The sequence below is a fragment of the Ostrinia nubilalis genome, chromosome 7 (genome assembly GCF_963855985.1).
Source record: "Ostrinia nubilalis chromosome 7, ilOstNubi1.1, whole genome shotgun sequence".
In the NCBI taxonomy this organism is placed as follows: domain Eukaryota; kingdom Metazoa; phylum Arthropoda; class Insecta; order Lepidoptera; family Crambidae; genus Ostrinia; species Ostrinia nubilalis.
Window position 1 is genome coordinate 3,073,757 of NC_087094.1, and position 26,917 is coordinate 3,100,673.

A 26,917-nucleotide genomic window follows, 5' to 3' on the forward strand; every position below is an offset into this window, starting at 1 on the left:
AGAATCCTACTATAATATTATAAATGCGAAAGTTTGGATGTCTGGATGTTTGTTACTCTTTCACGCAAAAGGTACTGAACGGATTTTGATGAAACTTTACAGTATTATTGTTTATAACACAGAATAACATAAGTAAAGGCTATAATTTATGACAATCTGTGACAAATTAACTTTCACGCGGGTGAAGCCGCGGGCAAAAGCTAGTGTTTAATATAACGAATATTGCCTCCCCAATCCGTGTGCCCCAAGCACACGGATTATAGGTAAAATCCTCCATTTGCCACTTTTACGAAATTATAGAGGGTCTTCCTCTTGCAAGGGAGACAAATGACCTGATGATAACGAACATTAAGTACTGTAAAGGTAGGTCTAAAGACGATAAGACGTAGGTAAAGAAAAACGTTTGGTTTTTCTAGACTATCTTATTCGTATCAGATACGAATTGCGGAATAACCTATGTGTGTGTTGTGTGTGTTATATAAAGGGTAAATTGCAAATGGTGCTCTAGTTACCATTTATTCATCTTTCGCAGAATCTAGTAGCCATCAGTTCAAGTATAAATGTTGCAATTCACGAAGGCGAGTTAGCTTTAGCGCTCCTGCACACGACGCCGCCGCCGCGCCTTTGCATTGTTTATACGCGCCGCGTGAAGCCCGCTGCCGCGCCGCCGCCGCGCCGCCGCCGCACCGCCACCGCACCGCCGCCGCACCATCAAAGCCGGACCGGTGAAATTATGCTTTGACGGCGCGGTTGGCGGCGCGGCGGCGGGCTTTACGCGGCGCGTATGAACAGTGTAGGGGCGCGGCGTCGGTGCGGCGGCGGCGCGGTTGCGGGATCGTGTGCAGGAGCGCTTAGTGGTGGCTCGCTACTGTTCGTTTTTTAAAATTTTGGATAGATACTCGTATTAGGTACACTATTGTTATGTGCATGTACACGTACACACACAAGTAAAGCTCACTAGCTTTCGTGAGTTGCAAGAACTATATCAACAATACTTAACTGTGCCTACTGATGTACTCGTATGTCAACTATAGTTTGGGGTCGCCAATTACAAGCGGCTTGGGTCATTGAATACGCCATTCCGATGAGCTTGTAAGTGTATTATGTTATTGATAAATAATATTATTTACTAGTATGTTATTTCTTCCTCTTTTTACACAATGCCAGTGTACTCGTAATTCAGGCAAGAATAAAGGAAGAGGAATGATGGCTGATGGCTACTGAAGAGTCATAAATATATGGTATAAATGTACTGTTGTGTTTTATTAAGCTTATAGTACCGAAAAAGTTGATGTAGAGCAGTATTTAACTGTCAACTCTGATCTAACTGTGTTTTACGTCCGTATTCACAAACACGTCCGTATTACTATGAGGTTTCACAGTGCGCGTGGACACACAGGGTGACACACGAACCAATCACAGAGCTATTTTCAACGCTGTGCGTTCGATTTGCTGCTTCATCGTTTGTGTTACTACGGGCGTTATTGTATGACGTGATGTATTTTCCATAAAGTTAATCTTTCGATACATAAGCAGCAGCATTAGGTAAGTAACAAAGTCTGTAGATTAGATAATTAAGGACGAAGCACACTTATCAACCCGGAAACGGATCGTAACCGCATCAACTCGAGGCGGTCAGTATTCTTTGTATGAACGCACACTTATCCGCACCGTAACATAAACGCCTCGCCTCTCCTCCGGGTAACCTCTTTCAAGGTTGATAAGTTTGCTATGATCTATAAATTCTAAGTTTATACGCTTGATACAGGTAAATTAAATCGAATATTATGTATATATAATTATGTAATGTACCTACATTACAACTTGATATTCCATAACAGGCAATAGTTTATTCAGCCAAAGGATTAATTAGCGAAAACAGTTATTATTAAAGCTAATAAACTATTCATGCTATAAATTTTAACCGGCTTAGCGACCATTATTGTTATTAGTTATAAAGCTATTTGTGGTTAATTTAATAGTTAATTCATCCACCGCCAATTAACTTTGTTATCTAGAGAACGGTTTAATTACAAACCAACTAATGTGAACGATATTAATGAATTAAAATAATGATTTTTGAACTTAATATGGTAAAAATTTATTGTGTGAAACCTAGACCGGCTTAGTTGCACCATCTTACTTTAACTTTGACAAACGTCAAAAATCAGTCAAACTCCATAAAAAATACACCGGTTATCGCTATAGTTACGGTCAAAGTTAGGTGGTGCAACTCAGCCTAAAGAATCACATCGATAGCTCTTATACGAAATCTTACCATCGAAGATCTGAAGCCTATTTTTAATGTACAACGAGAACGCTCTTGGTCTGCATCTCACCTGATGGAAAGCGATGACCAGGCAGGTGGTAGCGATCTTCACTCAAAATCCTCAACCACAGAGCAACTGGACATTTTACCTCTCACTGGCTAGAATACAACAATGCTGTTAACAACGTTACGGCCACAGATTTAAGTAAGGTGGTAGATAGTCAGGCGGACTTGGAACAAACTCTCCCACCAACCAAACCGAGCAGGGACTTTTGCTCTCACTGGCAATCAAACCCGGAACTTCTGGGTTTGAGTCAGGTGATCATTACCACTCCATCCACAGAGGCAGTATCATCATCATCATCATTTCAGCCATAGGACGTCCACTGCTGAACATAGGCCTCCCCAATGATTTCCACAATGGCCGGTTGGTGACACCCTGCATCCAGCGCCTTCCCGTTACCTTTATGAGGTCGTCGGTCCATCTTGTGGGTGGACGTCCTACACTGCGCTTTCCGGTACGTAGGTTCCAGAGGCAGTATTTGGCAGTAAAATAAATAAGGTTTTTTTTTAATAAAAAATAAATGACACGGTCTAAACTTTTGTAATTTATGTTCGTATAAGACGTTAAAAGTGAATAAGAAACTAGCGGTAAACTGAAAACAAAGGACTTCAAATAAATTTTGAATATTGTGTACAAAAGTTATTATTATAGGGAACAGAGTTTCATGCAGTTAATTCTAATTCCATCCCTGTCCACCAACAATTTAAAGTCAATTTCGTAGAGCACCTTTAGATAATTACTACTGACGACGTTCCACGATACGCGAAAGGTAAACACAGAACAACGAAGTCAGCATACCCTCCTCTAACTCTCCTTTTTTATGGAAAAACAAAGTGAAAGGTAGTGGAAACGCACGTCACACAATATCGACTGCTTCAAGCTATCAATAAATTTTAACTTGTCAGTGAAGTCCTAATATAAAATGTTTCTATCACCTTGCTGGATTGGGACAATATTTTAGGTAGGTATTTAATTATAACAATAAAGTCCTTAAATACTAATTCCACCTAAAAATTAATAATTTCCTGATTTTATGACCATCATCAGGTCATATCCGGGCCTTTTCAAGGCGAGAGTGAATAGGCACTTACAGGGCAGATAATAATATGTACCATCCTAGACTGCATCCCACTTAACATCAGGTGCGATTGTGGTCAAATCCTGCCTTGTTATGCATAAAAAAAAATCTCCACTGCAGGAGTATGGCTTCTCTACTTTACCAGAGACAATGGGAGAAAATTGGCCTACACTCTCCACACTGCACTGACCAGACAGTTTTGGGAGGATTGCTCGATTGTCAATATTTTTCTATCCAGCCAACTATCACAAAAACCTGTCTGTTCTATTTAGTCTATGCTTTTACACGATGGTTAAACGGGGGCGAAGCCTTGGTTCGATTAATTGATTGGAAATTAGAAACCGTTTGTGGTTTTCTCTTGTATTTATTTTAACTGTCTTCTCTGAAAATAGCGGACTCGCTCTAATTTGGATTACAGGATAGAAAACGGTAGATTTTTTTTATGGAATTTGGAGCGTTGCTTCTTTTTTCTTTTCTTCCATTGATAACGTTGTTTCGTAGACTTTTCAAGCTTTTAGTTAACGTGAGATGGAACAAAATTTGATCGGCAGAAATAAAGAAAATAATATTTTATGGACAATAGAGTTGCATAAAAAGAGCTTAAGTATTTTTGTTTTGTTTAAAAGAAAATGGTAAAATATTTTTAATTTTCAGTTAACATTAAAAATACCCTTAAACGTTTTAAATCTCTTCATTTATTGAGCACATACGACAATGAGATAACTAAAAACATTTATATACCACGAGAGCATATTATTTCTAAAGGCCGGCAACGCACTCGTTACGCCCCCGGGCCTGCGGAGCGGATGTCTAAGGGGCAACCCACCACCACCCATGGCCATACCAACCTTGCGGTTATACTGGCCGAATCGCGGGAGGTGTGCGCGGAATTGCGGCTGCCTACGGCAGATTGCACTCCACCGCGCCACACTTCTTGACTCCCTACAAGTTATTTTTCTATGTCCTTGTCCCTAAGTTGCAGTTCTCCCCCTTCTGGGGCCTGACATACACAGCACGGATGACACCATCTGGTGCCGTGCAGCGCTAGCGGTCCTCCTCCTATGCCAGCCGTACGCAAATTCGCGCAGCCGGGCGAAGTTCGCCTCCGAAGAGACGAGATCGGAGTTCCAGGCAGGTCCGGGTCTCTCGAGCACGATTCCTTGAAGCAGAGCTTGGCGTAAGTCTTCGTACAAAGGGCAGGACCACAGAACGTGGTGCCTGTCCTCTTCACGTTCCCCACATTCGCATTCCGCGGCGGTCCGGAGACGCATATCGCACAGGCGCTTGTTAAAGCACCCATGCCCCGTAAGTATCTGGGAAGTAACATAATCTGGTACGACCCAGCGCATGCCGAGTCTCCCAGCCACGTCGGGGAAGAATTGGAAGAGCTCACGACCCTTCGTCTCCCCCTCCCATCTGGTCTGCCAAGTATCCAGCACCGACTCCAAAATTTCTCGTTTCCGTCTGCCCATCGCGTCCCTGGGCGTGTCCCTGCGGGCCACGTCCGTCATGCCAGCGCGGGAAACCTCCAAGTCCGCGGGTAATACGCCAGCAAGCACCGGGAGCGCGGCTGTGCTGACCGACCGATAAGCTTTGGTCAGTAGCACCAGTGCAGGCCGCTGCCCCCGGAGAATAGTGGTGCGCATGGACTGCACCGAGAGGCGCTCGTACCAGCATGCCGCTGCATACGCAAGGGTTGCAACAAAAGTGCCCTGGTACAAAATGCGAAGGCCTGGGTAACGAATGCCCCAGGAAGACGCCGACACACGCGACATCTTCCCGAAGCATTTGGTCGCGCGATCTACGATCCCTTGCGCATGCATCGAGAACAGGAGACTGCTGTCGATTGCCACGCCGAGCACGGTTGCGACGTTCACTGAACGGATCGACGCACCTCCGAAGCGAATGACTGGGGGTCTCTGGAGTTTTCCCCTGATCGTCATCGTGGATGACTTGGCAGGGGAAAAGCCCAGTCTGTTTCGGACGCCCCAGTCGGTCACCAGACTTAGGGTCTCGGCGGCCGCTGCTTCTATGGCAGCCCTCGAGTTTGCCTCGATCAAAATGGTGACGTCGTCGGCGTAAGCCACCATGCTAACCCCCCCTGGCAATGGCAATCGCAGCAAGTCGTCCATCAGGACGTTCCACAGTATTGGTCCGAGCACGGATCCCTGCGGACACCCCATGGTGGAGAGGGAGACCTTCCACAACACCCGGCTACCCGCGATCAGGCCAACCCGGCGTCCAGAGAAGTAGCTCGCCAACATCTTATAGATGTTAGGCGGGCATCCTCCCCTTTTCACCTTGACCATGATCATGGGCCACCAAGCGTTGTCGAACGCACCAGAGATGTCAAGGAAGATCGCTTGGACATAGCGCGCCGTGGACGTCCTGCCGGTACCTATGACGGCGTCAAGTGCCGTGACCGTGGACTTACCCGGAGAGAACCCGTGCTGACAGTCCGAAATGCCACTGGATATCTGCGGCGCACACCACAGCATGACACGTTCGAGTAACTTCCCAAGGACGGACAGAAGCGTGATCGGACGGTACGCTTTTGGATCGGTGAGCGGCTTGTCGTTGCCCTTTGGCAGGACCACGAGACGACCGTCCTTCCAGACGTCCGGGAAGACGCCTTCATCTATGCAGCGGGCATACACCAAATGGAATTCCACCGATGCAGCGGCCCAGACTTGGCGCAAAATCCTGGCGTAGACCCCGTCGAGCCCTGGTGCCGTGTTAGGCAACTGCCTAATCATGATTCCCAGATACTCACGAGTAGGAGGAAGGGCGGCGGGACCCGCAGGGAGGATGGCAGCCGAGGTCCGCACCTGATTGTGGTACGCTGTGTCCTTAGACGGATCGTCGTCCGGGCACAGCGCATGCACAAGACCGTGCATGGCTTCATCAACGCTCCCCGCGTGTCCCTCGGCGAACTTCGTGCCGTTTACCACGTTGGCGGGAGGACGGTTCCGCCCGCTGGCGACTCGGTAGGCCAGACCCCAAGGGTCTTGGTTGCCGGACTCGGCAAGCCCCCGGAAATACGCGACCTCGGTTTCCTCCTTCCTCCTCCGATACAACAGTCTAAGGGGCAATGGTAATCATTTACCATCATGTGATTCGTCTGTTCACTTACCTCCTGACCCGTAAAAAAACACAAAAATATTCTTAACTTTTGATGCCACCTTATCCGATAAATACGTTTTTCTCAAAAATCGTTTCTTTCACAATTTTCTCTCCATTTGATATTTCTTACACCAAAACGTTAATGATCATTATTTTTAATTTCTCATTTAAAAACTGTGCATGGGATAATAGCGCGATTTATTATGAAAATGCTTCAGCTGCATAATGGTCCGCCAAGTGCCACTTTTGGAGGCTTCAGTCCCTTTGATCTGGGGCCGACTGGAGCGTTAAAGGTTTTTCTAATAACCGAGGGATGTTATCACAAAGTCCATATTTGGCTACGATGGAGAAGACATTTTTTATCGATATTTTTTGTGCAAAATAGAGAAGTTTTCTTACAAAGAGTGTTCAGTGTTCGAGATTCTGTAAAAACATAGTTTAAATACAAGTTTTTTTGATTCATATTATTTTAATCAAGATTTACTATTAATCTTTACAATCAAACTCACTGGAAGAATTATTTTAATTCAAATCATCATCATCATCATCAACAGCCCCTTACAGTCCACTACTGGACTATGAGCCTCCTCCACTATGGTGGAGGGTTTTGCCACAATCTCCACGCTTGGCAGGCGGGTTGGAGATCGCAGTTTAAAAGATTGATGTTTTTCAGAGAGCGCTGCTGCCCATTCTCTGTTTGATGTGTAGTCCCTAAGTCGCCTCTTACGACACCCGCGGGAAGAGTAGGGGTTGGTGACAAATTCAAATAAATAAACATTAATTTAATAGACTGATGTTTGATATCAAAAGAATCAGGTAAGCAACATACCTACACAAATATTGTAAAATGAAATGGTACCCTAAGGAATTGTCTTTCCATAATATATTTCTAGCGCTTAGAGACAAACTACGAAAAACAAATGAAAGTTGACACAAAAGTTACCGTCTCTTCCGAGAAAGTTCTAAGTTCGCTGACGAAAAGTCATGTTATTATTTTGAATTTACTTAACAAAACTCATTATTGTCCCCGAAGATTAGAGTCCCTGTCAATAGGAAGGATAGTTCACCAACTCCAGTCAAGATACAATCAATAACTAACTTAGCAACACGTAAGGGCCAAGCCTTGTTAGCAAATAGGTTATGGACTAAATATAGCTGTTGTTATGTCCTTGTAACGTAAACGTACTAAGCAAGGGATGCTTATTTTCATAATAAAGCAGCAGGTTTTCTTTTTTGTTTAAAATTCAAGGACACGAGTACGTTCGTTCCATCATACTCGTACCATTTGGGCTTGATCCAGTTGACTGAATTGATTCAGTTTTGCGAAATCCATTAATATAGGATCCAGCAAAACTGGACCGTCGTGTGAACGCTCGTGTGTGCTTGAATTCTAATTACGAGTTCGAACGGATCGGTTTTTTGCAGGACACTGCAAATGGGATGTTCGTGTGAACGTTATTATTAAAACATGTATACTCTAAAAGGCAAAAAATAGTTCCTGCAAAAAACAAGCCCTTAGTTGTATTTGTACAAATAAAAAAAATATTGTAGCATATCAGAGACAAATTTAACATCTTATAAGGTAGCCAGTCATTTTAATAGTTCTTTAATAATGATTACTTTAATAACGTTGTCTAGTACCCATAGTACAAGCTTTGCTTAGTTTGGGACTAGAAGCGCAGTGTAAAATGTCCAAGGATATTTATTATTTATTATTATTATTATTTATTACCATCTGAAAAATACAAGAGAGAGAGAGAGACAAGAGTAAAAAAAAATGTCACGACTATCGCGCTTTAAATGTCAATACTGTTCATCTTCCAAAAACTGCCCCAAACAGGATCCGAACCTCAAAGCTTAGCTGCCAAACCACTGAACCAAGCGGTTGTTAGAGCCGTATTGTTTCTAACTTGAATGCCGTATAGTACCGTGAATAGAACAAACCGATTAAGTGAGATACAAACGCACAGTGTGTTATGGGACTGTATAAACGGACATTCTCATTGATTTGATGAAACGTATAGAGCTCAGTTATACAAACATGATAGTAAAACTCCCGTTTGAAAATTCCACGTAGTTTATAAAAATTTAAAGTTACCTATTTTTTTACTTCAAAATTATGCAAAAATATTCTCACTCGTTAACTAATAACATTTAATTCAGAATTGTTATAATACTTCATAGAGCTCTTAAAACTACACGTAATAAGCGTATTAAGTGCTTCGTAAACGCATTCAGTTAATTAGGAAAAATGATTTTAGTGATTTTTGTTTTTATTTTTTTTCTCAATTATACCTTAATATATGCAAACATTTTTAATTGCAAGATATAGTCTGATATTTAATCTAATTGTATTAATAAAATCAGCTTTAAACTCCGTGATATATTTGAGGAAAATCAAATTGAAAATATGCGCCATATAGAATTGTAAATTTCCCATCACTTTTTAATAGCAATATTTCTTTTGGATGTTTAAATATCATCAGCTCGATTGTACCAAATTATTGTATTGACATTCGATTTACATAGGTTTCAAATCGATGAGAGGTTCGGATCCTGTTATAACTGAGCTCTATACGGTTCATCAAATAAATGAGAATGTCCGATTATACAGTCTCATAACATACTGTGAAACGTTCTAAATATAGACATTTCGGCTGTAAGTTATGCATGAGAAGAGATGTTTATTTAAGGTTACAGACGCTAGTTTTGATGGAAAACATTTTGTAATTTATCCTATGAAATGAAGATTGATAGTTGATTGAAACTCGGGCATAATTTATAGCTTTAATTTAAATTTCTGACTCTTGTTCAAAAGGAGAGAGATATTATGATAACAATTCATAAAAAACTCACAAACGGAATGCAACGATGCATTTGCAAGTTGTTTATGAGTTGTTACGGTTTTGAGGTTGATTTTCCATCTTCTTCCCTCTTTCTCCTTGGAGGCAATCCATAAGTAGTAACTGGCCGAACAAAGAAATATTATCGGATGCATCTCATACATAAAGTAAAAAAAAAACAATGACACTGAGATGAAGGTAACATAAAAATATTTGTTGGTCCTTCGAGCCGGATAGTGAAAAAAACAAGTCACAGACAACTTGCATATCCAGCGGGGGTGACTTTCCATCTCTTTTCACATTGGAAGTAGTACATGTGTATTTCTCCACTAACTCATAAGTATCAAGCTTTGGTCGAAAATATGGCTGAGTTGCACCACCCTACATTATTTGACCGTAACTATAACCATAACCGATGTTTTTTGTATGGAATTTGAGAGATTTTTGACGTTTGCTATAGTTAAAGTATGATGGTTCAATCAATCCTTAGTGCCAAGTTTTTCCAAAAATGAAAGAAAAGGCTACTCACAGACGACTTGCATATGCAGCGGGGGTGACTTCCCATCTCCCTCCACGTTGGAAGCAGTACATGTGTACTTCCCCGCTTGGTGTCGGGACACGTTGCGTAGTGCCAAGTTAGAGTTGCCCGTCAATATGATGCCTCCTGACGGGTTGTGTTGGAGCAGGATGCCCTGAAAGAGAGGGAAGATTTAGACTTGTTCCTTACTGAATGTATCTCTATTATTATACCTATGCAACAAAACAATCGCAAAATTTTTCAAATCTGACAGCGCAGCTAATGTGAGATCTTAAAACGTGTGTCAAAGGCGTCTGAAAAAAAAATAGAATCAATGGACTCTATAATATGACCTTGCAAACAATGAAAGTACTAAAGTATTAAGTTGCAATAATATGAATGGTTTTATTTTACGTTAATTTGAGTTAAATGGTTTCTTTTGCATTTTCACAATATTAAATATAGGTAAATAAGCAAATTGTGTTTTCAAATCATGTATAGTCTTTTTCACGTAAGATGATCCGTATGACACTTCAAGGTTATCCATATTACGCATACTCCATATGCAGAATATTTTTGAAAAAATATTTGTATTTTATTAGCAACATAATAAAAAAAATAACTACTTGTCTTGAAATATATAGTAAAATCTGAGTCTATTGATTATATTTTAATTAAATACGATGTAAAAATATTTTTTAATTAATGTACGCAATGTGTGAAACGGAATAGATTTAGTGCTGGGGTATTTCTTGTATAATAAAATCGATTATTTTCGCGGTTCATTAATCGATTGCAGTGAATACTTAGTTATTAAAAACATCACAATAATCAACTATATTTTTCGATTATTGACTTTAATAAACGCATTGAAAATAAATTAATAGTTTTTAATTTAAAGAAACAGAACCAGTACTTTTTAGGAATCGTTTTTATGAACACGAACCATGAAATTTAAATATTATCAATAAAAAATTGTTACAATAATATTTGTAATTAAAAATAACATGTTTTTTGTTAAATAACACCTATACAAAATATGTCTCTAAAAGTAGGTTTTACTAACTCTTCGAAAAAAATCGATAGATAAATCGCTATGGTTTAGTTATGTGACATCTCTAAATCTTTCAAACTCGAAACGTCATACGGATCATCTTAGGTGAAAAAGACTATAATAGGTAATATTTTACATATAACATCCCAAAAAGGCTTCACTGTTTGGAACCTTTCTCCTAATATTATCATCCATGTGCCAATACATTTACATTATAAAGTCCATTAAGGATTTTAAAATTCAATTAATCCCTTACATGTTTCAAACATAGGCTTCCCAACATACTGTTTTAAATTCAGTTTTGTATACATTGAATAAAACCAATGAAAGAAAAAAAATATTGAAAAATTTTTACGTTCCAAGAATATTATTTTCAAATCGCGCGCTCTGTTAGTGAAAGAAATACTTTAATACGTTCTCAAAAAGGACTTTTTGAGAACCTAAATAACATTTCTTTCTACATAAATAAGTCATGAAAACCATACCTAAATACCCATATAAAGGCAACGTTATAATTTCATAAGCATCAAAGCGCTCCGATCTAATTTCCACTTACAATATCGACCTTTGACAAGAACAACAGGGGCTTCGAAATTTCCTCAATTTGCTAACAGTATCGCTAAGTAGGGCATGAATTCTGAGTTCAACTCACATTATGTTCCCAAATGACTTTGTAAGCTGGCGGGTTGGCATCAACGCTGCACTCGAAATATACGTCGTCCCCTTCTTCGATGTCATTAGGGTTCATTTTGGCCCCCAATTTTATTGTTGCAACAGGTACATCTGGAACACAAGTGGGTTTTGTAGATCTTATAATAGAACACATTCAGGCAAAGGGTTGTTTTCCTTGGGTCTACTTACTACTGTTCCTCCTACGCGTACTTATATTATATTATAGTCCATTGTCTTAAGCTTGTAGTCCGTTGTCTTTTAAGTTATAGGATTTAATAGACAACGGACTAAGAACTTTGCTCAAATTGGGGCTAAGTGGCGCAATGTTATTTTATTTAAGAACATTTGTTATTTTATTCGTATTTTATTGGGACATGGGTAATACTCGTACAAGTCTGATACCCATAATGTAAAAAATATCTTAGTCGGATCACTGTCAGCCATAATACTACTAAGGTATACGCATTAATTAATCTTTGACGAATGTTTTCTTAATGTAACAGAACTATTAAACCAACAATCAACATGCTTTAACACATTAAGTACAAAAGACGCATTCAAGTATTTAGTGCGCTATTTGTTTTCCAAAGTGCAATTAAGGTCAAATAAATCCGTCCCAAAAACAAAAAGATGCTCCCAGAATTTAAACCCTCAAGTAAATGTCCCTGTAATTGTTCACAGTTGATTTAACTATCCAGCTATTAAGAAACAGTACTTCCAGTGCATCCTCCATTTTAATCCTGGATAGTGGGGGGAAGAGGGGAAGCTGATAAACCGTTGTTAAGATAAATAATGAGGAAGCACTGGACACACAGAGCTTTGTGACGGCTATCTCCACATATGGCTTATAAATCCAGAGATAAAGGAGTGAGAGAAAATACTTTGGTTGCGTCCACCACTTTTTTCATTAATTAACTGATTGAATTGCAGCTACTACTATTTATTTGATATGTATGACTTCTTAGGCCCTCGCTCACGGCGACGCTACTAACGCGCGTTAGTCGCATTTGCAACGCACTACAGAAGTGATGCCAACGCGCTACTAACGCGCTACAGCAGCGCGACTGCATTGCTACAAAAAGTCGCCGTGGGCGAGGGCATTAATAAATGAAAGGAGATGAAAATATTTGTTTTATATAAATGTGACATCTACTTATAATATTTGATCACAAGCTCTTTTTTGAAACTAGAATCATCCAGCTAGACAAGATCTCAAGTCGTCTTCACGATCCATTTGAGTATAAGAGTGTTGTCGATGTTTCAGACCATTACACGTACACGAAGTTTAAGTACCCATCTTGTCAGCTGATACCACAATATTGTCTTGTACTCTTACTCTTAGTATAGTTTTACCAGGAAACAATATTATATTCCGCCCTAAAAGGTTCAGAGTAAAACACACAAACTTGATCCGACGATTGATCTCTTGGCTCCGTTTGGCCAAAATAATATTTACTTCTGGATCTGAGTTGTGTAAGTTAAACAAAACTGATGAGCTTTTCGTAAACATTTCCGATAGAAAATAAACCTTTTCAATTAATAATTTTGAGACAGTTTTTTCACTGAAAACAATACAGGGAATTATAATACGATCCCCATAAAAAACGGGTTTCAGCTAACGATGCGTATGTGTCACGAAAAATACGATTTTATGGCTAACTGATGGAAATATTAATACAATCACGTAAAGTGATTTGAAGCTGGATGCGTGTGACTTTTCGCTCGTTCGTTAATTTCAGCCAGTTCAGCTGAATGACGTCCACAGCTGGACAAAGGCCTCACCCAAGGATTACACAAAGACCGGTCCTGCGGTCATTGGGCGGGACACAGCTCGCAAAGCTGATGGCCGCAAGGGCAGAAAAGTTCTCGAGTGGCGACCACGAGCCGGAAGGCGTAGTGTGGGTATGCTTCACACTAGGTGGACCGACGATCCGGTGCCTGGATGCGGGCGGCGCAGGACCGGTCTCTGTGTGACTTTTCACGCAACGATAAATATAATTTAACTGCCAAGAGTCCCCGCTGACTACAGACCTTTGCGAGGCGAGGCAATAGTAATAAAGTTTTGTATGATAAATAATTTAAAAGCTGCTATCCCATAAAATTGTTTTATGAGTTACTCATGTATCTAGCTACCTATTGAAATACACTCCTGGTATACTCTTGATAAACGTCAATACCATTTATTAGTAAGCAATTCAAAAGGAAAATTGTTTTCTCAATCTTTTATCGTATCTAAAAAGACTCCAAGCGGAAGAATTTATAAAATCCACTTTATTATTTAATTTCCTATAATGGACTCATTCTCCAGTTTAAACTTATAACATCTACAGGATTGACATATAATCTGCAAAAGCACTTTCCTATAATGAACATCTGATCCCCTTTTAGTGATGAGAAAGGCTTTTTCATTTTAAGACTCAAGGAAAATCTTACGGTTCTGTGTGATAGAACCGGTTTTATTTTATGAGTTTACATAAAATAAAACCGGTTCCTTTAAAATATATCCAATAAAAATTACCTTGAAAGATATTTTACATGGGGCTCTTAAAAAGCTTATCCTTTGAAAATGATGTTATTTTAATTTTTACACAACGCCATCTAGTCCCAAATAAGCGTACTTTAAGAAACTAATACAACTATTGCATATTACATAATATGTTATACTTATACGTAGATATGTACTTAGTAAATAACATAAATGGCAACACCCTAGGTAGACATAAGCACTGAAACCATTTTTCGTTCAAGTATCAAACCCGCTATATCAAGCACAGTAGTCAAGCCTAGGCGCAGACCACCAACTTTTAGTAGTTGAGTCGAGCTGTTAATCAGTATGGCCACATATCAAAGTGCTCACATTACACCGATTTGATATCGGCCGAATTTTCATACAAATTAGAATCGGGCCAAACTATCGGCCAACTAAAAATTCGTGGTCTATGCCTAGACTTAGTGCTAGCTGTGAAATAAATGAGTAATATTATTTAAATACTCACAGTAAATGTTGAGTGGCAATTTAGTCTCGATCATCGATCTGTTGAACTTCGTGTGCTCCGCTCTGCAGGTGAGGATCAATTCGTTGTGCTCCTTCAGAGGGGTCCATAGAAGTAAGGACTGGGTCTCATTGCCGTCTTCTAACTCCTGGTAAACCAAAAAATACAGTCAGTATTTAAATGTGTGCAATTAAAAATGTCTATCAACATTACAGCTAAACGATTACGCTAAAAACACGCAAATAGTATGAAGCACTTAGAGAAGATTTTTCAAAATTCATCCCCTAAAGGGATGAAACGGGATTAAAACCGCGTTCGAAAACTATTCCATTGATAAACTGTTTCATGTCCCAGTAAACAAGTCATTAAAACACTTTTTAGAACAAATAATACGCAGACAATTAAAAAAACTAGTTTAATTAAGTTCAAAGCGGAGAGACCGATAAAACTGCATAATAAATCCAAACAAGGCATTTCAATGCTGATTCACTCGCATTAAACTTTGATACTGCTACGGAAATAGCATTCGTTGCATGTTCCCGTTTTATTTTAGTTGCAACAATTGCCTTAACGAGTTCTTTGGAATTTTTTTATGTTAAAGTTTTCATAACTTAACTAGCTACAAGGAAGGAGACTAAATTACTTTTTTACCGACTTTCTACAACCCAAAAGAAAGAGAATAGTGTTCGTCGTCGAATAAAGACGGATCGATAAAAAGAACACGTCTCTGTACTGCGTTAGAATAATCACATCCGTCTGTGTTTGATTCAGTAGCATCGATTTATGAATTTTGAAAAATAAAAATAGGTACGAGTAATTTATAAAAGAGCTATCTTAGTTTAATGCCCAAAAACATTAGACGGATGGAGACATACGACGTTGTTCGACGACGACGATTTATCTTTGCTCATTTTATTCGTAAGTCTTACTTGCTTTTATGTTTTTCTTATTTTAATCTTTATGAGTCTCATATTTCCTTAATATTAATTCAATTTTTTTTATGTTGTAGATTTAAAGTCCTGTCTAAAATGAATGTTCATTTTTTGGTGCCCAGTTTTCATTTACCACGATGTTCTTGTCTTTGTTTTCTGATTTTATTGAATTAATTTTAAAACTAACTTTATCAGCTATTCATATACAGCAAAAGACATTTAAGTTTTACCATCAAAACGCGTTTTAAACGCGTTCTCAAACTACAGTCCTGAGCTGTGTCGTACCATGACGGTAAACTAACGTCGCAGCACAATACAACTAAGGGTGATATAACGCGGTCCTTTAGCGCTTAGATACGCTCTAAGAAATCATTCTGCTTGGCAAATCCTTGATTTATTTACAAGCCAAGGAAGGCTAAGAACTCATGGCGTGATTATCACCCGCGCCCGAGGCGGTTGCGGGCCCGCAGCTTCTGTAGAATGCAGATACTTATGTAAAAACTAATGCACAACTCACGACGCGGTTTTCACCCGCAGTGGGCGCGGTTGTAATCGGGTCCCTCTCCGCGCGAAAACCGCGTGAAAACCGCCTGATCGGCCGACGACCATTTTGTACCAGTGACTTAGCACGGTGAGTTCTTAGAATAACCGCGTAAATAACCACTCCCGTGAGTTTTGAAATAAAAACGCAATTCCACAACCGCCGCGGGCGCGGGTGAAAATCGCGCCGTGAGTTCTTAGCCGAAATGTTTCACTATTAAAGATACTTACTCGATGTTTATTGACAGACTTGAGCTGCTTCCCTCCCAGCCACCACGTGATGGTCGCTGGTGGCCTGGCGCCGGTGGATCTGCACCACAGCTCTGTCTTCCGACCCACTGATAGAGGCTGCTCTCTTGACAGGATCTCTACCGTTAGCGGCCTCACTGGTGGAGAAAAAAAAAAAACAAAATTATGAGTTATATAAAAAAGTTAATGCACACTTATGGTATAGAAGTGACAGTATTCCGATAGTGTCGGTGTCGGACTAGTCGAATTGAGATCCGTGGAACGCGGGTTCGAACATCCCCGCTGGACTATTATTGTGAACCCACTCGTGACACAACCATATTTAGTTACCACGTGGGGTTAACAAGACTATTATTAAAAAATATTGTCTTTGTAATTTGTAAAAAAGCAAAAAAAAACACTGATTTCCTGACTACTAAATGACAGATCTTACAACTAACTTTAATGAAGGCACTTATTATTGCTACGAATGATGTTCGCATAAAATCTCACAAAGACAATAAGTATTCCTATTTTTTCAGCACTCAAAGGCAACACGCGAAACAAAAGAGAAAGCTGTCACAAACGCCTGTCGATCACAGAAACGAAAAAATATTTGCGTGAAATCCAAAAACGGGCGTGAAACAACCGTCAGTTCCCATCCAGTCAGGTCCAGAAGCCTTGTTTCCAATAAAACAAATTGCTATCAGTACAGCAAAACACATTTTGTCGTTCACGTCAAGGATCTAAACCAATAATCGGGATGGGAAGGGAAACAGCGGAAAGGTATTTGTTGTTACGCACACCCACTTGCTTGTCACGCTTTGTTTGTAGTACTGGAAAGAAAATATTGTCGGAACGGCGGAGCCGATTTTGTCACAGCGAAGGGAGGAAACTCAGTTCACTTACGTGGGATCGAGGTACGAGTAATGATGAGGAAAGAACTGTCTATTATCCATATTGTCGTCGACGAGTGAAAACCTCGTAAGTCGAATTTATTGTAAAAAACCTCTCAGCGCACATTTCGAGCTCACTTATATTCGAATGTTTCTTTGTAATGAACATCAAGAACCGGGAACAGGTTTTATTCAAAAATATTCAGGAGACGGTTTTTTGGCTCTCCTGAAAAAAAAGTATTCAGCACTTCCGAGGTTTTCACTCGTTAACGACGATATAGCCTTAGTTTGATAGAGTTATGAAGGCATTTTACTGAAAAAATAATGCAAGATTTGAGAAAATGATGTTTGGATTTATTGAATTGCACAGCCATTTTGGTCAATAGTCTTAAATGAAAAGATAAACTCAAAATAATCAATGTTCAACTTATGGAAGTTAAAGTTCAAATGTACCGCCAATACGAGTAAGACGAATCTTTTAACAAATATACAGTGTGAGTCACGTTAAAGTGTACATATGAAAATAGATGAAAGTAGACCTATTTTTATCGACAAAAAAGAGGTTAAATTTTTTTTGAGATTTTTTTTAAATTTTTTATAGATTTTTTTTTCTTTCAATTACTTATTGTAAAGAAAACGTAATAACTTTTAAACTAAGCGGTATATCCTAATAAAATAAAAACAGTAATAATGCTAAATAACAGGCAATACTAAAAAAATACATAAAATACACAAAAAATGCCAACAAATAATAAAAAATGATACTTTTTGAAAAAAATCTGCTTAAAAATTCGTGTTTTTTTGGTTATTTGATAAATTTCTCCAAAAAATGCCCCTATAAAAGGTGGTTTTTATGACGTTGAATTATTCTCTATCGTATTACCTTTGTAAAACCAAAAATCGCATGTCTCTATCCCTATCACAACATTTGCTATGATCGTTTGAACTAAGCCTCTCCGGGCGCACCATTCAACGCTTCGTTAACAACGAAACTGAAAATGGCTCTAGATTTGTAATTTTGATAAAGACAAGTTAGATTTCAAGTAAAAACAAAAGATTTCGAAGTAAAATAAGCATTTTAGTTAAAATTAAAATTGTCCCTACCTGTAGAGGAGAATAATGTTGTGGTAGGCCTTTATTGCAAACGTTGTGATAGGGATAGAGACATGCGATTTTTGGTTTTACGAAGTTAATACGATAGAGAATAATACAAAGTAATAAAAACCACCGGTTATAGGGGCATTTTTTGGAGAAATTTATCAAATAACCAAAAAAAACACGAATTTAAAAGCAGATTTTTTTCAAAAAGTATCATTTTTTATTATTTGTTGGCCTTTTTTGTGTATTTTATGTATTTTTTTAGTATCGCCTGTTATTTAGCATTATTACTGTTTTTATTTTATCAGGATATACCGCTTAGTTTAAAAGTTATTACGTTTTCCTTACAATAAGTAATTGGAATTAAAAAAATTCTATAAAAAAATTAAAAAAAAATCTCAAAAATTTTTTGACCTCTTTTTTGTCGATAAAAATAGGTCTAGTTTCATATATTTTCATATGTACACTTTAACGTGACTCACACTGTATATGTTAAGTATGGGAAAATATAACATAGATATTCTACTACCATAAAAAAGGCTTCTGATCATTTCACATTTTAATATGATGTAAACTAATCTGTGTTATTTACTTATTGCCTTTTTTAATAACAATATTTTTAAAGTCACAGCAAATTATCACAATAAATTAAAAAACTGAGCGGGCTGTTTTCTTGCAGCTGTATTTGGGGGTTCGATTTTTTATCGGATCTTGAGTGGAGTGTCTATCAAACATTTAATGAATGAAACCCGGAGACGCTTCGGAGGGATCAATGGATTTGGAGACAACATTATACGATTTTTGCGACCTTGACTTTCTTTGAAGGAATATCGTTTCTGTATTTTTTTAATGAAATAACTTTCTCCTTAAAGAGCAGGTGTATTCTCTGAATGAAGCGTGTTGGTGTCATATAAGTTCACTATTAATTTGACAAGCAGACTTTTTACTTGATTTGAAACCAATTTCTTTACATATTGTTATTCACAGTAACACAAATTAGTATCATACTGTAGTCAATTAGAAGATAAATTATTATTTAGTAAGTGAAAATAAACGATGAGAGAGTAATATCTCGATAAAAATTATAACCTTGTCGACATTTTCGCTCCAATTATTGTTACAATATGTAACAATAGACATACAGTAGATTCATGAACTTTCTCTACAATTAGGAAAAATACTTGAAATCGTATTATGACTATACGAAGTTCGAACGAAGGGAAACGCAAACGATTACGTATCGGTTATTATTTTTTATTCTCATACTAGAGATGTTCACATTATTTTCCAATCAATCCAGTTCGGTAACGCCTGGTTGTGGTTTTCAAAGGCTATTCTATAAATAACCTTAACTATGACGTAAAAAGCTCAAAACTCAATACTCACAATACAAGTCTACTCTAACAGTAGTCTTCAGCGCTGACGTAAGCAGCGTATTGTCAGCTGCGCACGTGTATACCGAAGACTGGTGCGCACGCGTCGCGTTCCTGACCACGAGGGTCAATGTCCTCGTAGGCCCCGAGGGTTGGAGGTCGCTGGCACCTAGCGTTGCTAGCACTAAGTCCCCTTGAAGCCACTGGACTCTTGGGACTGGACTTCCTGGTGAAAAAAAATCCTGGTCAGAATCAATAGTATTTGAAATTGTATGTACCTAGAAGAGTTACGCCCGTATTCACAAACATTACTATGAAGTCTCACAGTGCGCGTGGACGCATAGGGTCACAAACGGACCAATCACAGAGCTCTATTCAACGCTGTGCGTTCGATTTGCTGCTTCACTTAAGCAAGCATCGTTTGTGAATGCGGACGTATAGTCTTTTTCAATTGCTAAACAAGCGAGCAAAGTTTGAACCATATTTTGCTTGCATTTCGTAAGGCATCAATCTGTACACTGTAGCATCTTGTAAGTTGTTATAATTATAAGCCTTATTTTGATACTAACATGAAGTTCAGTTTGGCATACTGGCAACGATCCATTGTAACTTTTACGAAGTTCTTTGAAAATAATTGTCTTTTAATTTCAAATATCATTTTTGTTAAAGTGAGCAATCAAAATCAATAAAGTTGCCGTGCGCTTCAAAAAACATTTCCCTAAAATCTTAACATGAAATATGTTCAAAATTAAATTCATAAGTACATTATTTGTCCCGAGCGGAGCCTTAGAACAGCAAATTGAATTGCAAGGATGAAAAACAACGGACTGCAGAAAAAACAAAGTAAAAGATACACCATCAGGATGATTGACTGCGTAGGAGCATCTGGCACAAGTACAAACGCAATACTAAAACTCATCATTTATTCTTTGTCCTTTTCCCGTGCTCCAATCAAATTATATCCCTTGTGAAGACAAAGTGCTGGAATGCGTAAAAGGAACACCCGGAACGGTAATGTAAACAGGGCCAAGTTTTGAACGTACCGCTTTGCTGATAAGGTTCATTGTCTAGTTATAGACTATGGTTTAAGTTAATTAAGTAGCTTTGAAAAAATTGCTTGAAATCATTGTAATACAAATTTTCTCTGATTGTTTGTTGCACTCTTTGCCCGATAAAACGCGGGCACTCTTTGAGTAGATGGAGTATATTCTGGACAGCATTTGGGTCGCAATTACACTTATCGGTCGCGACTATCTTGAACTGATATTATTGTCGGTGACAGTCGTGATAAGTAAGAATTGAGCTAAAAGTTGGCTGATGCTGTTCCAGGTTTGAAAACCAGTTGCGGGTAGCAATTATCTGACACTAACTGAAAACTGGTTATATAAATCAGGTAAGAATATAATGTTAAATTGATTTTTTACTAAAATTTGGCCTCCTTCTCTACCGTGCGCCCGTCCCCCCAAAACAAAACATGGACTTACCTCCATTTACGGAGCAAATAAGCTTGAAATCTCCTCCCTCGTTGTAGGGACCAGCGATTCCTGTGATCTCCTTGCCGTATTCATCGAAGATCACCGGTTTGCTAGGCAGCTCTGTGAACAAAAATCAATATTATAACGGGTTCAGCTGTTTTGATTGTATGTGTAATTTCGCCTTTGAAGTCTATTTCCAAAACCATTCATCAATTTATTTTGTTTATTTCCAAAAGATCATTGAAATCATTGCGCCAAATAGTGGGTTTGTTTTTACCTACATAACATCGCGATATGTTACATCATTATGAGTAATGATTTACATAATTACGCGTAGTTACTGATGTTGGGTGATTTTCATAGAACTTTACTTTCATGAACTTTGGGTTAGGTATTATCTGCGATAATTATTGATTTGCAAATTAGGAGCGTGGGACGTCCACCCACGAGGTGGACCGACGACCTCATAACGGTTGGTAGCGGGCGATATGGAAATCATTGAGGGAGGACTATGTTCAACAATGGAAGTCCTGTGGCTGAAATTATGATGATATTGATAAAAATAATACATACTTCTAATGGTCGTCGAAATAAGTCATCATTATGATAAAACAGTGTTATACCTAGTTACTAATATTTTATGTACAGCATTTTTGTTATGTCTTCCTAAAAGCTGTATTTTTTCAGCCAATTTAAAAGACAACATTGTTGTTTAATTTTAGTTCGTGTATTACGGCGTGAAACGTAATCATAACAACAAACGTCTCTCTACATACGGTCTGTTAGCTTACTAAATATTTCCAAAGTGAAAACGTGTTATTAGTAAAGTTTCTAGTGCACGGTTAATGTTGTTTTAATGAGCTCTCAATGTACGAACTAAATATGAAAATCAATTTAGTTCACAACCTCAATGGAGTAATAGCAACCATTGTTCGTTTGTAGGCAAAATTTACGTCCCACTGCATTGTTAAACTATTAGGGAAATTAATTACTATTTACATGGTCTAAATAATTAAACCGTTAATGTCGTAGACGGGATATTAATATTATGGAGCAATTATGATTACCTTTTACTTAACTAAAACGGGGAAGGAACAGAGTAAGTGTATACTAGTGCTTTCGAAGTAACTGTACGCAGTTCATGTTTAGAATAGTTCACACAATCTTTAATTTTTTTTATTAGTACGAGGGGCTAACGGGACTATTAGTAATTTGTGAAATACAAATTACTAATAGTCCCGTTAGCCCCTCGTACTAAGCTAAATTATGCTTGTATTACAAGTGGGCTCACCACGATAGTCGAGCGGTGGCGGGATTCGAACCCGCGTTCTTCGGTTTTCGATTCGGCTAGTCCGACCCCTTCACCGTTCGGCTATCGTGGCTTCAATCAAATCTTTAGCTACGAGTATGTGTATATTTTTAGCATCTTTAGTGACCAAAACTCAACGTTTGCTGATAAAACGCGTCGTCTTAATTTGCATCGGACCACATTACGAGGATCGAGATGTACGTACCAAATTTTAAATTGCGTTTAAAACAGCAAACCGAAACGGCCATATTTAAATAGGCCTCTCATTTTGCTGTGTTATGTAAATGCCGTTCTATTTCCCCATGAAAATTTATTCACAATCAAAACGAAATCAGCGAGCGGCAAGAGGCATCTTTGAATAAACAAACTAGATGAGAATGTGGTGAGGAAATGAAACAGTTTTCGTTCGAAACAAAAGGTTTGCGATATGAGCATTCAGAGTCGGATCTCCGCAATCAAGCGGAGGTTTCATATCCATTCTCAGCCATCGCTTACTGCGATGAACAGCTGGTAGCGTTCATTGTTTTGTACGTTCCGCATAAGTGCGGACGGCTGAAATGAGAATTTTACCCCCGTTCCAGTAAACGGGGTTGGGTAAGTGGCGTATAAGATGAAATAACATGATTCGATAATGCGTTACGCTTGGAACAGCTGTTGACATCATTTGGTAAACAAAAAACATGGTTATATCCGCTCGTGGTTTTTTATTTGTATTTAAGGAGCAGTAGTCTTAACTTTCAGTAAATGCATGTCTGGAGGTTATCAAAGTAAGATTTTTTTGGATACTTCACTAATAGAATAAAATGAAAGATAGTTAGTATCTCGCACACTAAAATAACGCAACTCCATCGACTTTAAGCTCGTTTCTTTGTTTTGTAATCAAATCATGTAATATTTTGAAACAAACTTGATTTTAAGCACGATATAAATAACCTGAAAAAATCTTAATTCCTTTGTATCTTAAAATATGCTTAGAAGTTCTTATTTTATTCTTAGAAAAATGTCATGACCCACAATTCCTTGTTCAATCCACGCTCCATTTAAGCAATTCCAAGAAATCAAACCTAAACGCTCGACTAAAGACAAAATATAAAACATTACCACCAAAGTTAAAACATGCCTCGTACATTTTCAAACACCTTTTATTCTTGTCAATAAAAAAGTTACGAGGGCCAAAGTTATATCCGAGGGTGATCCGCGAAAGTTCCTTATCTCGATTTCACGTAGGTTTAACGGGATTCATCTGTCAGTTTTGTTTAAGCCAACAAAGAGGAAACCAAGTAGCTGGAAACGTGACGCTCTCAGTAAGATGAACATTCATAGTTTAATATTAGTTTTGAGATGTTTATTAGGTAGGTACATTTTAGATCTCACTTTGCCTATAGAGCTGAATGATGGCCAAAATAATGACACGGGTAGAATTAAATTTGTTAAAATGTAAGTTGAATTTGTTCACATACTTACAAATAAAATTCTCACTAGACAACAGGTTATAGGTATCTAATGAAAAAGAATATCCTCAGATCCATTTGTAGCAACTAGAGTCTAGAAGTAAATGTTGTATCAATTGATAATTACCTATCATCTCATTAGATCTACGGTTGATCTCGTTGGAAAACAACATCTTAGCCTAGGCGCAGACCATTGATTTTTCGTCGGCCGATAGTTTAGTCGGGCAGTTGATCAGTATGGGCATGTATGGAAGTACGCCTATTACACCGATCTGATTAGGCAGATTCTTCATAAAATTTAAAATCGGGTACAACTATTGGCCAACTAAAAATCGGTGGTCTGCGCCTAGTCTTAGGCTGAGTTGAACCAACTTATTTTAAACGTAACTTTAACAATAACCGGTGCTTTTTTATGGAGTTTGACAGATTTTTTATGTTTGTTGAAGTCAAAATAAGATGGTACAACTCAACCTTAGTAAATCCATAATGCATCTAGTTATTAATGGATCTCATGAGATAAAAAGTACCGTTCGCGTTCCTTAAGTTGATTTAGAACATACAATTGTGAAATCTCATTATTGATAGGCTGTGAATATAATGATCCTGTATAGGTATAAACTGGGTCAAATATCCTTTTTACCTCTAATCGCAGTTTTTTAGTTCTTACATTTTAGGGCTTACTTAGTATCAACAACAAACTACATTTAGACTTGAACCAGTTTTGTTTGGCCATTTTGAGTTTTTAGTTCTCCTTTTCCACTTTTAAAACGTAGGTATATGTAAATGATGTCAAAATCCTTAGCCAAATGTGATGTCCGACCCTTTTCTGGTGTACAGGTTCATCGATTTTGGATTTCAATTCAATATAAAAGCCGTAGCCCAAGGATTTTATTCGCAGAAACGAAAAATCGTTTAACTATGCAAAGTCCCCAGATCCTATCTGTCACGTGGAACTCCCGGAATTCACGTGGCAGTGAGGTGTCTTTGTTAAAACAGACAGTGATCGCACTCACTTGTACAGACGGCACATAAAGCTGCCAATTATTGTATCTAACGTAGTATTAATAAGAGTGATTTCGTAACAAACGTTATTGGAATTTGTGTATGGATGAACGATGTGATTTGAAGAAATGTAACAGCCACGCAGATAAGGATATTGGAGTTGTAGTCTATTCATTACGCCCGTATTCGCAAACATTACTATGAGGTCTCACAGTGCACGTGGATGCACAGGGTGACTAAACAAATCACAGAGCTCTATTCAAAGCTGTGCGTTCGATTTGCTTTACTTAAGCAAGCATTGTTTGTGAATACGGGCGTTAGAATGTTATCAACGTGACCCCATCAAAGTGAAGATGTCTGAAGCGGAGATGAGATTTGTGAAATCGTGAACACCGTCAGTTTATAATAGTACTTGAGATCATAGACCAAGGCTGGCACCATCTAACTTTAACGGTAACTTTGACGATAACCTAGCTAGACTGTAGCAGAGATATGTGCTGGATACCATAAGATGGCGTAAGGGTAATTTCTTAGGCGATTATCACACTGCGCCGCGCTCCGCCGCGGTACGCGGGACGACAGATTTAATCATTATATGCAAGTAGGTACCTCAGTTTGTATAGAAAATACGCGCGGCACAACACACTGACGACGCGTCTGCGCGCGGGATTTTTTATATGAAATCACGCGGACCGCGGCGGAGCGCGGTTCAGTGTGATAATCGCCTTATTCCAATAATTAGGTTACGTAGAATTATGTTTTGATTCTCCATACTTATCTCATACATAATGCTGTTATTATACTTAAAACTGCGACATCTTTTCTTATGAGCCTGCCATGTCGTCCTCATAATGTTTCTTGCCTAAACGGTAATAGATTTCAGGATAATTATTAGATTTTGTCGTGACGCCAGTGGCCAAGTCCTATACAAAGAAACGTAATCTACCTTAGGTATCTAATTATGTGTTCAGACAATATCAGTACTTTCCAAAGAAATGAGCAATCAGCCTGTAATATCTTTATTGTTCGGTTTTCATGAGCATTGTTTGGTGGAATGACGTGGCATTAGGTTTTTCACAATCACCTCTGGTTTTGTGGGTAGAACATTGTTTTGGCTACATTTTGTACCAGGTGGTGAAAAATTTAGTAATAATTTAGTTGACAGCCGCCTGGTCCAGTGATTTGCATGTTGGACTATTATGCCAGCGGTCATGGGTTCGATTCACAATACTAAGGCTGAGTTGCACCACCTAACTTTAACGGTAACTATGACGATAACCGGTGCTTCTTGTATGGAGTTTGACAGATTTTTGACGTTTGTCAAAGTTAAAGTAAAATGGTGTAACCCACCCTAATATTTGTGTACATAGACTTATTGTGATGTAAACTAGGCTAGGTACATAATATACAAGGAATAATATGTATGCAAACGTTTATAGTTGGACAGTTATAATAGCTTTGCTTAGATTGAGACTTGAGATGTTTTTTAAAATGTCCAATTATAATACTAGGAAATTAATTGACCTACTATTTTTCAAACATTGCAGCGTCAGAGAAAAAAGTTTAAGTTTTAGTTTTGCCTATTCCAATAACCAAACTCACTCATAATTGTACAACCGTTCATCGCTCTCAACCTTCGTCGGTATTCAGGAAAAGCTCCATTAGCGGAACTGCGTTGCATTAGTTTTATTTTCAGAACGTTTTCGTGCCGATGCCGGGGATAAAGCTCGGAAGTTTTGTGGGGAAAGGCTCTATTATCGCGGTCACGTGATCGCCTTGACGGCCTCTATCTGAGACGCCAGGTGCTATCTTCGGCTTTGCTAGTTTCTATTAAGCTTTCTAAGCTTTCGCGCCTTCGTTAACGCGTATTTTGTTCCTCTGAGTTCACTTGTTTTAACTTTAGTAAATTTATGTGTAGAGCTTAATTTCTGAGTTTGACTTTTTCGATACTTCGTACAGTTATAGCTGCGTAAATGCAACCCCATCGACTGTGAGCTCAA

General features: G+C 38.5%; 1 protein-coding gene across 1 annotated transcript in view; it reads right to left on the reverse strand.

Moving 5' to 3' along the window:
* The window catches only part of LOC135073465 (nephrin-like), a 108,468-nt gene that overhangs the window by 26,510 nt on the left and 55,041 nt on the right, over positions 1-26,917 (reverse strand). Inside the window, exons 4-9 of the mRNA XM_063967648.1 lie at positions 21,165-21,275; positions 19,694-19,906; positions 16,317-16,471; positions 14,617-14,761; positions 11,601-11,731; positions 9,907-10,069 (exon numbers count right to left, since the gene is read on the reverse strand). Coding sequence (XP_063823718.1) covers positions 9,907-10,069; positions 11,601-11,731; positions 14,617-14,761; positions 16,317-16,471; positions 19,694-19,906; positions 21,165-21,275 — 918 coding nt within the window. The remainder of the gene's footprint in view (positions 1-9,906; positions 10,070-11,600; positions 11,732-14,616; positions 14,762-16,316; positions 16,472-19,693; positions 19,907-21,164; positions 21,276-26,917) is intronic.